General features: G+C 35.7%; 2 protein-coding genes across 2 annotated transcripts; both read left to right on the top strand.

Moving 5' to 3' along the window:
* The first annotated feature begins 2,225 nt into the window (after window positions 1-2,225).
* On the top strand, window positions 2,226-4,568 carry LOC132152420 (transcription termination factor 2-like). The gene is made up of 8 exons (XM_059561188.1): window positions 2,226-2,264; window positions 2,404-2,540; window positions 2,627-2,797; window positions 2,896-2,948; window positions 3,324-3,477; window positions 3,654-3,736; window positions 3,992-4,066; window positions 4,254-4,568. Exons 2-8 carry the CDS (start codon window positions 2,421-2,423, stop codon window positions 4,396-4,398), a joined length of 801 nt encoding a protein of 266 aa, XP_059417171.1. The 5' UTR covers window positions 2,226-2,264; window positions 2,404-2,420; the 3' UTR covers window positions 4,399-4,568.
* Window positions 4,569-8,584: 4,016 nt separating this feature from the next.
* On the top strand, window positions 8,585-12,451 carry LOC132152588 (transcription termination factor 2-like). The gene is given in 9 exon segments (XM_059561338.1): window positions 8,585-8,589; window positions 8,974-9,031; window positions 9,034-9,049; window positions 9,052-9,163; window positions 9,934-10,087; window positions 10,332-10,423; window positions 10,525-10,593; window positions 10,733-10,869; window positions 12,248-12,451. Coding segments are annotated over 7 exon segments (501 nt in total). The 3' UTR covers window positions 10,589-10,593; window positions 10,733-10,869; window positions 12,248-12,451.
* The last annotated feature ends 4,478 nt before the right edge of the window (window positions 12,452-16,929 follow it).

The raw sequence follows: 16,929 nt of genomic DNA, 5'->3' as shown, positions 1-16,929 counted from the left end.
TTTTTCTGTATCTTATAGCATTTTAGTTTTGTATTGTTTTTAGTGGGATCAACGTTTGCGTAAGTACTAGATGTGTTGGGGAAGTAACACATAACATTTTCATTACATTTTGCTCAAATGAACGAAATGAACAAAATGACTCGAAAAAAGATTCGTTCATTTTGCTGAACGAGACTCAAAAGTCCGAGTCGGTAAAATGATCCGAACTTCCCATCACTAGTAACCATCAAAAGCAGGTGGTGATGAGAGTGTCATGTGGTGCAACAAAGCCCATTTCAAGCAGCTTTTAAATAATAAGATACATAGAAGGTGCACGGTGTCATTCACACAAGCACTAAACACCATCATGGTGAGACTCATTAAACTGAAATATGCAATAAACATTAATGTAACAACATTTTATGTAACATACAAACCTAATAAACATAACAGATGAGAAACAATTAAGAAGAAACATAGTTATTTCAAAGAAAAAACATCCAATTCAAACAAAATTTGAAATGCAACGCAGAGAATTCTGGGAACGTAAGTTTTTGGTTTTTCCCTGTAAAGTTTACAGGTAATTACCATTAACCAGTAAACAGGTTTGTACTGTAGCATTTTCACAGTTTTTTCTGTTAAAATCACAGTCATTTTTTACAGTGTACAGTGTGATTTCATTATCCTTCAGCTTTTACGTGTTGCCTGGGCACGTGTGATTTTTTTGATGAAGCTCATAACATCCTAAAGTCCAGACGTCCATGGCGGTGTGTAAGCTGCGGGCTCGATCCCGCTGGGCTGTTACTGGAACCCCCATTCAGAACAACCTGCTGGATATGTATTCACTGCTCAAGTATGTTCAGCTTGCCATCACATAATCACACCAACCAGACCTTTCTAGCTATAGTTTGAGACATTTAAATGTAACAATCTCCTTTATTCAGAAAGGCAACAAAAATGTTTGTAATTGTTTCCTACCCAATTTGTTTTTTTGTAGCCAGGATAGAAAAAAAACATTGCTTTTGTATATTTACATTCCTTATCTAAATCCCTTATTTTGTTTGAAATCTGTTTTAAAATCTGATTTTTGGAATGTTTTTTTGTTTGTTTGTTTTTGCATTTTGCAGATGCTTTTATCCAAAGCAAATTAAAGCTATACATTTTATCAGTTTATCATCTTGCAATGTCTCATAAATCTAGCACAAGATCTTGGAATTGCTGGCGTCATGCTCACACTATGAGTCGTCTGAACAGTCATATCTGACAATGGTGTCTGGGTACACAAATTTTCTTTGTTGTGGTTACAGCATGCTGGAGCATGAGAAAACGTGTGTATGAATCTGTAAAATATCTCAGACATTTACCCATGTTTTAAAATAATCTATGGGTAATTCAAAATGTTTCTTTGTAATTTCTCATGTTTCATTACTTTATAAACTCCTTAGTAAAAGATGGGATGGGATTGGAAATTAAGGAAAAGGAATAAAGTTTGTAAAAATACTTTTTGGAAGATAATTTGAAAATCTGACATTTTGCTGATTCTTAAAATGATTCAGTCGATCACAGTGGTTTGTTTTGTGGCAGACTTCTTGAGCTTCTGCTGTTTTTACTCTTTCTGTGCAGGTTTTTGAGATGCTTTCCATTTGATGAGTATAAGCTGTGGAAGGCTCAGGTGGATAATGGCTCAAAGAGAGGAGGAGAGAGACTGAACATCCTCACCAGAGCGCTGCTTCTTCGCAGGACCAAAGATCAGCTGGACGCTGCTGGAAAACCACTGGTACACACACACACACACACACACAATGTTTAGATCCCATTGTTTTAGAAGCTGGAAATATCAAGTACATTTTAGGCCTGGAAGATTAATGTAGAAAGTATATATTTTCTTGTTAATTCCTTTAATCAACTAGACATTGCTCTTTGAGAGTGTAATCATGGTAAAATGTGAAGTGATCTGTAACCACAATTTCATCAAAAATCATTGGTCACCTGAAGGAATCCTGTGATGTTTGTGCTGTTTCAGGTGTCTCTGCCTGATCGGACATGTGAGGTTCACAGGCTGAAGCTGTCTGAAGATGAACAGGCTGTATATGATGTCGTGTTTGCACAATCCAGGTACGCCTACACCATCACAGGACCACCATCTGTATGTGTATTCAGTATATTTGTTGGGTTTTGCATACATGATGTTATTGTTTTCTCTTCTTCCTTGTCAGGTCTACAATCCAGAACTATCTTAAGAGACACGAAGAAGGAAACACTAAAAAGCAATCCTTTTGAGAAAGGTCAGCACTCTCTGTCACCACCCCGTATCATAAGCAAATACAGAATATAGTTGAATATAGTTCAGGGTTTGTGTGGGAGTGTTTATGTAAGGAAACAGGAAAGAAGGTAATCGGCAGCTCATTTGTGTTTGTGTCTCAGTTGCGAGGGAATTCGGGATGTCTCAGCCGGACTCGCTGTCTTCCTCTCAGCAGCCTCAGGCCTCCAGCACCATCCACATCCTGTCACTGCTGCTGCGTCTCAGGCAGTGCTGCTGCCACCTGTCTCTGCTCAAGAAGGTGATGTTCCTTCTCTGTCTCACACACACTTTCTACACTTGTTCACGAACTGACACCGTGTTAAATATATGATGTGTTTTTTCCAGACTCTAGATCAGTCGGAGCTGCAGGGGGATGGTGTAGCTCTGTCTCTAGAAGAGCAGCTGTGTGCTCTGTCTCTGTCTGAGCCCTCAGACTCTGACCCTAAAGACACTGTGTCCCTCAACGGCAGTCGCTTCTCCTCTGAGCTCTTCCAGGACACCCGTGAAAGCACTAAGGTCAGTATCCTCTGCCATACAATGCTGTGTCTAATGTTTCTGCGGTATATGGCCATGTGCAAATATGCTATTTGTGGTGACGTTGTCATTTATTTCAGGTTTCAGCTATTCTGACTGAGATGAGAGAAATTAGAAAGAAAAATCAAAAAAGGTATGTCCACTGCAGTTTCTTTGTAGATAAACCATGAAACCTTTAAATATCTTTCTGATCTTCCTTTGGGTCTTACTGTCAGTGAATCCACATGAATGATTCTTCTGTGTAGCACTTCATGAAATGGAGTTTTGAAGGAAAAATACTGTTTTGTTTTTTTTCTATATAAACTTATGATAGTGTTGAAGTCATTAGGTTGAAGTCATTAGAAGTCAAGTCACAAGTTGCAACATGTGTTTTATCTGAATGACTAATTAAATAATCAGACTATCTTTCTTTTATTCTGACTTCAACAATGTACTATATTGAGATTCTTTACCCAAAGCCAGTTTTTGTACTACTTGTAATTTGTCGATTTTGATTCCTGCTTGGCAGTGTGATTGTGTCTCAGTGGACCAGCATGCTGCGCATTGTTGCTGTACATTTGGAGAAAATGGGTCTGAAGTTTGCGGTAATTGATGGCACTGTCAATCCCAAGCGCAGAATGGACCTAGTGGAGGAGTTCAACACTAACCCTAAAGGACCACAGGCATGTGGCTTATTCCTTCACATTCACATCACAGAGGGTCTGACTATTCATTTACTGTGATTGTATTAATGTAATTAATTGTAATAATTGTAATCTTCGTGACTGCTTATGTGTTTGGTGACTTTGCCCTCTGAAATTGGAAAGCTTTATGTTCATGGTTGGTTTTGATATTGCAGGTGATGCTGGTGTCTCTGTGTGCTGGAGGTGTGGGCATCAATCTGATTGGAGGCAATCATCTGTTTCTCATTGACATGCATTGGTAAGCCACTTCGTAGATCCTCAAGAGGTTTTAATAATGCTTAATGATTTATTCATAATAGTTTCAAAGTTACACAAAACTCTAGCTGCTTTAATACTGGTAAGACCGTATTAAACTAACTTTGTCAGTCTGAAGTTTTACAGAATGAATAAGAAAACGCAAACAAAACTGTTTCAGTTCATATTGCAAGCTGGTATGATTTGGATAGATTACAGAGACATGCACATTTAAATGAACCAAGACATTCATTCACAGGAACCCAGCACTAGAGGACCAAGCCTGTGATCGGATCTATAGGGTGGGACAGTCCCGGGATGTTACAATCCACAGGTGAGGATGAAATGCTGCTTGTATTCAGTAATAGACTGTTGCACAGTATATACTGGGAGATAAAGTTCTCTGAATATATAGAGGTTTTGGCATTCAGAATAGTTTTCTTTCTATTAAGGAAACATTAGCAATTGACAAAAATGAAACTCTCGGATAGATTGATTGCATAATGTCAATCTCGCCACAGGTTTGTGTGTGACGGTACTGTGGAAGACAAGATTTCTTCACTGCAGGAGAAGAAGAAGGAGCTAGCTCAGAAAGTTTTGTCTGGGACTGGATCATCATTCACTAAACTGTCTCTGGCAGATCTCAGGATCATCTTTGGTGTGTGATGTGCATTTTCAGAAGTAAATAATACATCTACAGTCTCAAAATTATTTTATCTACTTTTGTTGTCTTGTACCATGTATCCTATTTTCTGGAAAATGTCATGAAAGCAAAGACTTTATATTCAAATGCTACATGTTTACGCTGAATAAACTTAAATAATGTCACTGCTTAATTGTTTCCTGTCATTATAATATTCTTACTGTTTTAATAGCTTTTCAGTTATTTAAAGGGCATTTAAATATATAGTACATTTCACAATGCATCTTTAAACCTCATGCTACTTGCATGTGGATGACATATCAAGTTGATATTCTGCAAGGTATTACATCTAATAAAATGCACATGCCATATCTCTTTTTAAATGACAAAATCAAGGTATTGTACATTTTTATAAGTCATAGGTCAATGCCATGCAACAAAACAATGAAACTCACTAATCTGGGGAAAATATCTCAAAAAATAACAAATGACACCACCTTGCCAAACCTTTTTCCTAGCTCATTTGTGATCCTCCTCTTCCCTTTCACTATTCTCCTTTACCCGGCTTCATTGTAAGTTCACTAAGAATGACTATATACCACATGTTTTATATTATGAATCTGTTGTTTTTTCCCTTTGTGTTTCATGTTTTGAAGGTTTCAGTGTGATTTGTAAAATCATATCAATTTTACAGCAGTCACTGTAAAGACAACTTTGAAGAATTCTGTTCTGCTGCTGAGGGGTTTGTCTTCCTCAGTGTCTGTTAGAATGTTTTCCCTTTTCCAGCCAGGTGTGACCCTTGGGTCACAAGATCCTGACAAACCAAAAGGTCTTTTTGAAGATTTTTTTGTTTTGGTCTTCATATAATAGCAAAGTGGCATTACAGTAATCTGGGATTCTGTAACCAGAAATCCTCCGCACAGTGTGTGTGGAGCTCTGCATCTAGATCTCTCACATCCAGCTGTGTTTCTTTGCTATCAGGTTTTTTGAACTTTTTTTTTCTTTGCTTTGCTATCAACACTTTTTGTTTTCCTTTTTTTTCAGATATGAAATTGTGGAAAACACATTGTGCTCATAGAACTCACAATATAATTGTTTGTGCTACTACATGTGCACAGACTAGTTGAGTTTATTCTTTAAAACACATGATTGCTTTACTGTAAGTCTTGTTTAAAATGCTTAGGTAAAAGGTTGTAGATGCTATGCATTCTAGACCGTGTCTCGTGTAAAATTAGAATAACTGTAATACCGGAATTGTCCAGCAATTTCAAGTTAAATGTGTCTCTATGTTGAATTAGTTTGTCTCCTACATGGAACACTCAGCTATTTCCCTTATAGCTACATTAAATCAATGTACAGGAGCATAGAATTGTGGCTACACTGTTAAAAATATTCCGTAAAATATACGGTAAAAAACCGGCAGCTGTGGTTGCCAGAATTATACCGTAAAAAAATACAGTAAAACCATTTTTGGTTTAACGGTTTTATACTGTAAAAAATACAGTTACACTGTTGTAGGTTTAACGGTTTTACTTTATATTTACAGTTTAATACCATAATTTAACTGATATAATATTAATATACGAACTTATTGAAGCACTGAAATCTGTTTTGTACCTTTGTATTACACTGGTAACCACTAGTGATGTGTCGTTCTTGAACGATTCGTTCATTTTGAACGAATCTTTAATGTGACTCGGGAAGAACGAGTCGTCTCGGGGAGTGATTCGTTCAGTCGCGCATGCGCATTATTCTATAGGTTCTGTTCTAGTAGTAGTGATTCACCATACATGTCTATGGATTAACCTGTCAGTCAATGGAGTCTTGAGCCGGAAAGAGAATTGATTAGTTCATAGTTCGGGTCTATCGGGTTTTTGACTCGTTCCTTAATCACGTGACAGCCCCATACGCTAACCCAATGCAGTCTGAGCCGGAAAGAGAATTGATTAGTTCATAGTTCGGGTCTATCGGGTTTTTGACTCGTTCCTTAATCACGTGACAGCCACATACGCTAAAACCAATGCAATATGAGCCGGAAAGAGAATTGATTAGTTCATAGTTCGGGTCTATCGGGTTTTTGACTCGTTCCTTAATCACGTGACAGCCACATACGCTAAAACCAATGCAATATGAGCCGGAAAGAGAATTGATTAGTTCATCTCATGAGTCTTCGGGTCGGGTCGAGTCATTACTTAATCACGTGACAGCCCCATACACTAAAACCATAGACAGTAAAAGAATGCAGTATTGAGTCGGAGAGAGAATTGATTAGTTCATCTTTCGGTTCTTCGGGTTGTTCGTTCTTTTGTCCCGTGATGTGACAACATTGGCTAGAGTAATTATTAAATCAGATTGTCTGTATAAACCATACTTTTGTAACATATGACACTTTATAAACATTAAAAAACACTGTGTACATACTTTTGAATTGTTGTTTATTGTTTGTTTTTGTGCCATTAAAGCTTTGTAACAAAGAGGACAACTATTCCAAAATAAATCAAAATAATAAAAAAGTATAATAAAGATAAAACTAAAAGATAATAAAGCCACAGGGTCTAATAACCTTAACAAATGAACTTTAAAAGTACAATATAAAAAAAGAAAAAAAAGAAAAACTAAATATTGCACAACAAGCTTTGCTTTTTTTATATAATAATTTCAAATGAATACATTTTAAAATAACACTTTTGTGCCAAAATAAAAACTTTATATCAAAGAGTATAACTATTCCCCAAATAATTTTAAACCATTTAAATAAAAATAAATGAAAATGAAGAGATACTAAAGCTACGGAGCCTTATAACAATAACAAATTACCTTTAAAATCACAACAACAACAAAAATATTGCACAACAAGCTAGTCTTTTTCTAAATAAATAAAAATAAATAAGCTTTAAAATAAATAACACACTGTGGCTATATTTTTAGGACTTGCTTTAAGGCATGTTTGCATTAAAAAAAACAAGCTCCCTGACCTTGGATGGGCTGAGTCTGTTTCTTCTATCTGTGATAATCTGCCCAGTTTTAGAAAAAATTCTTTCAGATGGCACAGATGTGGCCACAATGCAAAGTCTTGTCTTTGACTTCAGAAAGGCTTTTGTATACTGGTGAACATCTCCTCCACCAGGCCAGAGGGTCTGATGTGCGGGGTAAGAGTGGCTCTGCAAGGTAGGCCTGCACCTTTATAGCATCTGAGGTCTTAGAAGAGGTAGCAGAAGGCCTCAAGCTTGCTACCCTCTCGTCAAAGTCTTCCCAAAACAAGGCCCCTGCACTGGCAGTAGCACCAGGATCTGAAGTATCCTCCTCACTCTGAGCTGGGTTAAAACTGTTAAAGCTGAAGTTATCATAACCTTAATGTTTTAAACTAACATTAATAATTCAAATTCAAAATTTTATTTGCTTTTAATGTATATGTCATTATGTCCTTTTTTGAGCAATCTTCTTATACATATATTACACCAATATGTCAAGTCTGCCTAGGAAAAGCAATTATTATACTAGCAAACTCAAAATTGGAGTAAAAATGAACAAACTAGTATAAATACTTTTTATTGTAAGCTTGAATTATTATATTATTATATAGCCTAGTGTTTATTTACCGATAGACAGTCAAAAAGACAAATTAATCAATATTTTATTTATAACAGGGTTTTATTTATTTATAAAATAATAACAAACCACAGATCCTCAACAAACAGTAACAAAAACACAGTGACAGAAAATGTCAGAAATAGCGTATGGGTCTGTCACGTGATTAAGGAACGAGTCAAACTCGACCCGAGACCCGAAAGACTCATGAGATGAACTAATCAATTCTCTTTCCGACTCAAGACTGCGTTAGTTTTGCGTATGTGGCTGTCACGTGATTAAGGAATGACTTAAACCCGAGGACTCTTGTCAGATAAGAGGTGAAGTGAGCTAATCACAGACTGAAGACCCAGGTAAAGAAGGAATTTTTTTTCTGTATCTTATAGCATTTTAGTTTTGTATTGTTTTTAGTGGGATCAACGTTTGCGTAAGTACTAGATGTGTTGGGGAAGTAACACATAACATTTTCATTACATTTTGCTCAAATGAACGAAATGAACAAAATGACTCGAAAAAAGATTCGTTCATTTTGCTGAACGAGACTCAAAAGTCCGAGTCGGTAAAATGATCCGAACTTCCCATCACTAGTAACCATCAAAAGCAGGTGGTGATGAGAGTGTCATGTGGTGCAACAAAGCCCATTTCAAGCAGCTTTTAAATAATAAGATACATAGAAGGTGCACGGTGTCATTCACACAAGCACTAAACACCATCATGGTGAGACTCATTAAACTGAAATATGCAATAAACATTAATGTAACAACATTTTATGTAACATACAAACCTAATAAACATAACAGATGAGAAACAATTAAGAAGAAACATAGTTATTTCAAAGAAAAAACATCCAATTCAAACAAAATTTGAAATGCAACGCAGAGAATTCTGGGAACGTAAGTTTTTGGTTTTTCCCTGTAAAGTTTACAGGTAATTACCGTTAACCAGTAAACAGGTTTGTACTGTAGCATTTTCACAGTTTTTTCTGTTAAAATCACAGTCATTTTTTACAGTGTACAGTGTGATTTCATTATCCTTCAGCTTTTACGTGTTGCCTGGGCACGTGTGATTTTTTTGATGAAGCTCATAACATCCTAAAGTCCAGACGTCCATGGCGGTGTGTAAGCTGCGGGCTCGATCCCGCTGGGCTGTTACTGGAACCCCCATTCAGAACAACCTGCTGGATATGTATTCACTGCTCAAGTATGTTCAGCTTGCCATCACATAATCACACCAACCAGACCTTTCTAGCTATAGTTTGAGACATTTAAATGTAACAATCTCCTTTATTCAGAAAGGCAACAAAAATGTTTGTAATTGTTTCCTACCCAATTTGTTTTTTTGTAGCCAGGATAGAAAAAAAACATTGCTTTTGTATATTTACATTCCTTATCTAAATCCCTTATTTTGTTTGAAATCTGGTTTAAAATCTGATTTTTGGAATGTTTTTTTGTTTGTTTGTTTTTGCATTTTGCAGATGCTTTTATCCAAAGCAAATTAAAGCTATACATTTTATCAGTTTATCATCTTGCAATGTCTCATAAATCTAGCACAAGATCTTGGAATTGCTGGCGTCATGCTCACACTATGAGTCGTCTGAACAGTCATATCTGACAATGGTGTCTGGGTACACAAATTTTCTTTGTTGTGGTTACAGCATGCTGGAGCATGAGAAAACGTGTGTATGAATCTGTAAAATATCTCAGACATTTACCCATGTTTTAAAATAATCTATGGGTAATTCAAAATGTTTCTTTGTAATTTCTCATGTTTCATTACTTTATAAACTCCTTAGTAAAAGATGGGATGGGATTGGAAATTAAGGAAAAGGAATAAAGTTTGTAAAAATACTTTTTGGAAGATAATTTGAAAATCTGACATTTTGCTGATTCTTAAAATGATTCAGTCGATCACAGTGGTTTGTTTTGTGGCAGACTTCTTGAGCTTCTGCTGTTTTTACTCTTTCTGTGCAGGTTTTTGAGATGCTTTCCATTTGATGAGTATAAGCTGTGGAAGGCTCAGGTGGATAATGGCTCAAAGAGAGGAGGAGAGAGACTGAACATCCTCACCAGAGCGCTGCTTCTTCGCAGGACCAAAGATCAGCTGGACGCTGCTGGAAAACCACTGGTACACACACACACACACACACAATGTTTAGATCCCATTGTTTTAGAAGCTGGAAATATCAAGTACATTTTAGGCCTGGAAGATTAATGTAGAAAGTATATATTTTCTTGTTAATTCCTTTAATCAACTAGACATTGCTCTTTGAGAGTGTAATCATGGTAAAATGTGAAGTGATCTGTAACCACAATTTCATCAAAAATCATTGGTCACCTGAAGGAATCCTGTGATGTTTGTGCTGTTTCAGGTGTCTCTGCCTGATCGGACATGTGAGGTTCACAGGCTGAAGCTGTCTGAAGATGAACAGGCTGTATATGATGTCGTGTTTGCACAATCCAGGTACGCCTGCACCATCACAGGACCACCATCTGTATGTGTATTCAGTATATTTGTTGGGTTTTGCATACATGATGTTATTGTTTTCTCTTCTTCCTCGTCAGGTCTACAATCCAGAACTATCTTAAGAGACACGAAGAAGGAAACACTAAAAAGCAATCCTTTTGAGAAAGGTCAGCACTCTCTGTCACCACCCCGTATCATAAGCAAATACAGAATATAGTTGAATATAGTTCAGGGCTTGTGTGGGAGTGTTTATGTAAGGAAACAGGAAAGAAGGTAATCGGCAGCTCATTTGTGTTTGTGTCTCAGTTGCGAGGGAATTCGGGATGTCTCAGCCGGACTCGCTGTCTTCCTCTCAGCAGCCTCAGGCCTCCAGCACCATCCACATCCTGTCACTGCTGCTGCGTCTCAGGCAGTGCTGCTGCCACCTGTCTCTGCTCAAGAAGGTGATGTTCCTTCTCTGTTTGCACACACTTCTCAGCCGCCATTTCAACGTTGAACCGTCATGTACCATGGTTGAATCAACGTTGAATTACCTTTCGATTTTGCAAATTGGATCAACGCTGATATTGTGACGTTGATTCATAGTTGAAATTGCAACGCTGTTTCACCATCTGACTTTTTCAACTGACATTATTTCCACCATATTTCAACATTGAAGGATGGTCGTTTGCCAGCTGGTTTTAATCCGTTCTGTTTTAAAGGTTGTATCAACGTTGTTTCAACGTTGAAACTACAACTGTCATTATTTCAACCATATTTCAACATTGAAGGTCGGTCATGTGCCGGCTGGGTTTCTGCACTTGTTCACGAACTGACACTGTGTTAACTGTATGATGTGTATGATATATATATATAGCAGATTTTAACCATTCTGACAGAATTGAAAGAAACAGAAAGATCAAAAAATTATGTCAACTGTGTGTAACCAAAATAAAAAAGCTAATTTGCAACTTTTTATCTCAAAATTCTGATTCTTTTTTTCTATGAGTCTCACAATGCTGACCTTTTTTCTCATAAATGTGAGTTATAAAGTCAGAAATGTGTATTTATTTGATTGGTATATGCCAAAAATAAATACATTTATAAAATCATGTAGCCTATGGCTGAAACATATTTGTAACTTGGTAAAGTTAGGGTGGGCGATTTTAGAGAGGCTAGGAATAGTTAGCTTTGAAAGCATAAGATCCCACCCTCTCTGCAATTCAATCTCCAAAGCCACGCCTCCTCCAAAACAAAAAAAGTGTCCACAAACCCGAGCAGACCAGCGTTGCAACTCAGATGACCTCATGTCTCATGATGCCTTCCATTTTCACTCTGTCTGCGATAATCATGTATCATGTCTGCGCATACAGGGTGCTCGGAGGTATGCAAAAACATATGTTGACAGGGAGGTAAGTAACACAGCCTATTATAGCCATCAGACCGAGGAATATGTTTGGACAAACGTTTTATGGACCTATGCCTTCCACAGTCGATATAAGTACATTTAGACCACTTAATTTAGTGATAGCTATCGGACTGTGAAGAGACCTTCTATGAAGTCAATATAATGCCGCATATACGTATATGCAACAGAATAAGGTTTTGCAAACGAAAATTTTAATATTGAGAAAAATAAATGTTCTTTTTGCACACAAAAATAAAGAATTGCAAAACATAAATGAAAAAGTGCAAAAGCAATGACTTTGCAATTCATATTTCTATGGACAAATTTACTAATTTATTTGCAACGCTGCTTTAATTTTGCGTTTCAGTCAAGTTTGAGCTTGCAATACGTTTTTCCCTTTGCGTTTCACGTTTCTGCGCGTCTCGCATCTACAGACTGTATATATGGTCTCACTTTCTGCCAATGTTTTGACGTGGATGAAGTCAAGGAACTGGGACGTTTACAACATGCCTCCCTGGAAGTGACGTCATCGGCCCGAGAAGCAGCCAGTCTATGAAAGCAGCTCACTGATCATGAGCAGAGGCTTGCGAGGGGGTCGTTTCCTTTTATTCACTTGCATTAAAACATTATTATAATGTTTAATTTTATTCATGAACATCTGCTGTTTATTTCTCTCAATGTACACACTTTTATAGCATTAAAATGTGTATCGTTTCATTTGGTTTACTATAAATGTGTATCAACAGTGTTTGTTTAAAATCTCTTAACTTGTGGGAGGACACCAGCGCACAGAAGCGTTCTTTGTTTACATTTAAACTAGCAGTAGCCTAACTTTGAAACTAAGAATGTAATTAACTTCATAAACTATAACTTAAAAAGGTCTACGACTCAAGTAGCTATTGATCTCGAATTCGTTTTCATTTAGATAACTCCTGGCATAAATTAAGAAATGACTGTCACTGTAAGATTAAAAAAAAAACAACAACTTTGGTTTCGTTTTGTAGTGGCCATGAGTTGAATGCATAAACAAACCCACGTGTAGATAGTTTTTTTTTTAATAATAATAATTTGACCAAAAGAATAGATAAAGAAGGTATTTTAGTCAACTCTATTTTCCAAGCTCAGTCCCATCATTGGTTATCAATGTTTTTCCCAGATATCCACAAATTAGTGGATGCCCTTAATATGACAGATGTTTTAACTTTCTTAATGTTCCAAGCAGTGAGAAAAGTGATGCTACATCATTATTCTTTTAGCAACTCCAAAAATTGCCAACTTGGTTTGACAACATTTGACACCACATTTAAGACACATGCCTCAAACGGCACCTGGGAAGCAGGAGCAACCTACAGTTTTCACACTCCTGCTGCTCAGATGACGAAGGCATGATGAAGATCATATAAACAAATCATTTTAATGGTAATCCGCAAGATGAAGATGGTCTAACACAGAGAATAACATTTATCAATAACCGACAACCAAAGAAACCGAGGAGAGAACTTAAGACAGAACTTAGAGAACTTAAGGAATCCCAGCCAGGATCTGACCAGAAAAAAAGAGGCCATATGGTCATGCAGTTAAATGTAAATGTTTCAATAGTAAACATGAACAAAAGAACAACTTAAAAAATAGACTTTTTGAACAAATATGTAAATGTAATTTTAAGGAGTTCTCCACCTCTATATTAAAGGATGTTTTTATTAAATGGTCAAGACTAATGCTACCCAAATGACTCATGACCACTGTGCGAAGCCTGACTGTCATAGAGGACATGTTAGATATAGTTTCTCACTCTTATTTGCAGATATTAATGTATTTGGACATGTAAGTGTGTGGATTTAACCAGCCACATACTTTACATTTCCTTTTCTTCATCTTGGACCACTACAAACCAACAGAGCTCACACTTTAAAGATAAAACACACATATGCAAAACAAGAACTATGACTTTGATTTGATTTAATTTGTGTACAGTTGCCAGTTTTCTTTTCTGGTGAGTTTCCGACCAAGACTCCTCCAGATTCTTACAGGCTGGATGAATACCTTTCTCATCATCATTCCGTAGTAGATCTCCAAGCATATGATATCTGGAGCCATCCACTTGATGTATGAAAGGTATAATACAATTCACTGTATTGAGAAATGCATAATTTATTTACAGTATAAATGCTTGCTCTTCTCACTTGAATCGCCATAAATCTTAGTAAATAACTAATACAAAGCAAAAAACATTGTTCTTTTTTTTAAATTTCTAAGTGATTTCAGATATACAGGTATACTAAAACTGATTTAATCATTCCTACTCCAGTTTGGATGAATCAGGTACTTGCCTTCTTTTATCACCCCCTGCTGTGAGAAGGAACTTGACTTTTCTTTCTATTTATTAGCACTCACTTTCAGCTGTCTTGTCTCCTGAATAAATGGTCTCACAACTGGACTGGCTCAAAGTCTCTTTAAGGCACTTTTCTTTCTTTTCTTTTCTTAAATAATGGCAATACAAATACAATGCAATAAACCATAAAGAAAGGCACATTAAAGCAGGAACAGATACATTTTTTAGGAGGAATCATTGCCATTAAATAACAAATATACAATTTATATTTAAAAAAAAAAGAAGTGGGATGTAACCACATATTTTCGCAGTATACATTAAATTGCATGTTTTCTGACTACTAAAATGAATAAATGTTACACTATTAGGAAAAAAAGTAAAGAGTAAACAAAGGTGCATTAAAGCAGGAACAGACATATTTGTTAGGAATCACTGCCATTACATAACATTAAATTGATCTTTAAAAAAGACATGGGATGTAACCACATTTTTGCAGTATTTATTTAATGCACTTTCTGACCTCTAAAATGAATGTTTTTTTTCATTACACGATAAGAAGGAAAAGTACAAAAGCTGTCACTGGGCCTATCAAAGGGCACTAATGTGTACACTTTAGGTTCTAATATCTACCTTTGAGGGGTAAATATGGTAAAGGTATACCTTTTAAAAAGATAACACATGATAACATTTGTACTTATTTTTTTCTGAGAGTGTCATCTTCACAATTATCATAACTGGGACTATAAAGCAGATACCTGGATGCAAAAGCATTATCTTTCTTTTGACACAAAGTATATAATATTCAAATAATACAGAATCTGTTTGTGTGTGTGCATAAGTGAGAGAAATGATAATGCAATATTGAGTATTATCTACAAATTTATACTATTAATAAAAATAAAAAATCATCAGTTTAAAACTCTAGATTTTGTGTACTTATTGCATCTAAAGTGGTTGAGTAAGTGAATCTGTAAAAAGGAGTGTGCTGAGGTGGTGGAGGAGGATTCTGGAGGTGTTAAGAAGATATAAACTTAGATATAGACTCATTTTCAAGGGTTGGAGAAGAGGCCTCAGATCTGTCTGTCATTGATGCAGGGTTATACTCAAAATTTAAACTGGTCAGTCGATCAGAAAAGTTCTTCAATCCCTCATCATCATATGTGCAATCATCTAAAATATTCTTCAGTTTTTCTTTAGCATTGATCTTTATGTTCTCTCTGATTTCTACCTCCACAGCAGTTGATGTCTCCTCTTCATATACATCTTCAAATAGTGACTTGTAGGGTGTTAAATAACATTGGCGGATTATTGAAATCAACAAGAAAATTGCTGGCAAGGCAAAGAGAAAAACCAAGCCGTATACCTATAGACAAAAGAAATATACTCTATTGCATTATATATATATATATAACAACTATATAGAACAGAAGGCTTGGTTATAAAATGACACTTGGATTACCATAAATATCCGTTAATTTAGTATTAAAATTCATATTACTGGATGGTTCATAACATACCTGTGATTCAGACTGACATTTTGTAATATTCTCTGACTCATCAGCTGTAAGTTTGTTCTTCTCTTTACAAGGAAGTTGATCCGTCCAATTCATTTTTCCGTGGATGTCTGTTAGTTTCCAGCAAACATAAGCGTCTCCATCAATTAAAATTGTAACAATCCATAACACAGAAAGAAATAAGTTTCTCATAATATGTTTGAGGGTAATCCAACAGCATCTTCTGTAAATGCCTGAAGGTGCATTTAAAAAACATAATCTGCACTTTATTGGAAATGTTTTAGTAGTTAAGGTCAATACTATAAAAAGTCCAACAGATGGCAGAAAAAAATACATTCCACAGAAACACACGTTATTAAAAGCATCACATGGGCATTTGAAGTCCAGCTTAAATGTGTACTGAAAAATAAGAAATAGAAATGCAATTGTACTGCCAGAAGTCAGCATTTTCATCGAGTTGGATTCAATGGATGGATGCTCTGAATGTGGCATGATGACAGATCCTTGCAGCTCAGACACGTTTGCATGTACTGAACAGGTTCCTACTGTAGTTATAGGCTGCTTATAATGTCTGCTCCTCCTCAATTCTCTCCTCCCCTCATCTTTAAACAGATAGCATAACATTATTATAATATGATTCAGAATTTTGATCTGTATATATAAATTACATTGTAATGAAGCATACAAAACTATAAAAACAAGATAGTATAAAACCTAAATATGCAAACATAAAAATATAAAAGAAAAACAAATATAATGGACCCAAAAAGCATCTGGAATTTGACACTTTGGGTAACTAATGTCAAGCTTATAAATGCCCAAATGTAAAATAAAGTAACATCTGATAATAAATAAATAAATAAATAAATAAATAAATAAATAAATAAATAGACAAAGATCTATCATTTCATATTATGAAATCTAGCAAAGGTAATTTTTGAATGAAGGTTTTGAATGAAAAGCATGCTTGTTTTGTCTTTAAAATAAATGCCACTTGGTTTGATATTATTTTATATAATGCCAAGAGGATGTAAAAATATGTAATTGTGGATGAAGTGTTTTTAACATTTATTTGCAACAAACCACCTTAAGTAAAGAATACCCTTACATATTATTGTTGCTGTTACAATTGTTATGATTATTAAGACTATTATATAATTAAGATTAATTATGATCACAAGTGTAAACATGTCAGTAGTCACATTTCTGACCAGTGTGAAATCTATTTAAAATTTGTTTTCAGAATGTTGAAATCTATTTTAGAATAAGT

Source organism: Carassius carassius, chromosome 11 (assembly GCF_963082965.1).
Source record: "Carassius carassius chromosome 11, fCarCar2.1, whole genome shotgun sequence".
NCBI classification, from domain to species: domain Eukaryota; kingdom Metazoa; phylum Chordata; class Actinopteri; order Cypriniformes; family Cyprinidae; genus Carassius; species Carassius carassius.
The sequence above is the reverse complement of the archived record's forward strand: the minus strand, read 5'-3'. Positions and strand labels throughout refer to the sequence as shown.

What these genes read in the sequence shown, in the direction of transcription:
- LOC132152420 (XM_059561188.1), top strand. Translation starts at nt 2,421, where the DNA reads ATGTCTCAGCCGGACTCGCTGTCTTCCTCTCAGCAGCCTCAGGCCTCC. An exon ending in AGAAAGAAAAATCAAAAAAG is followed by an intron (nt 2,949 to 3,323) that starts GTATGTCCACTG and finishes CCTGCTTGGCAG; the next exon opens with TGTGATTGTGTCTCAGTGGA. An exon ending in TTTCTCATTGACATGCATTG is followed by an intron (nt 3,737 to 3,991) that starts GTAAGCCACTTC and finishes ATTCATTCACAG; the next exon opens with GAACCCAGCACTAGAGGACC.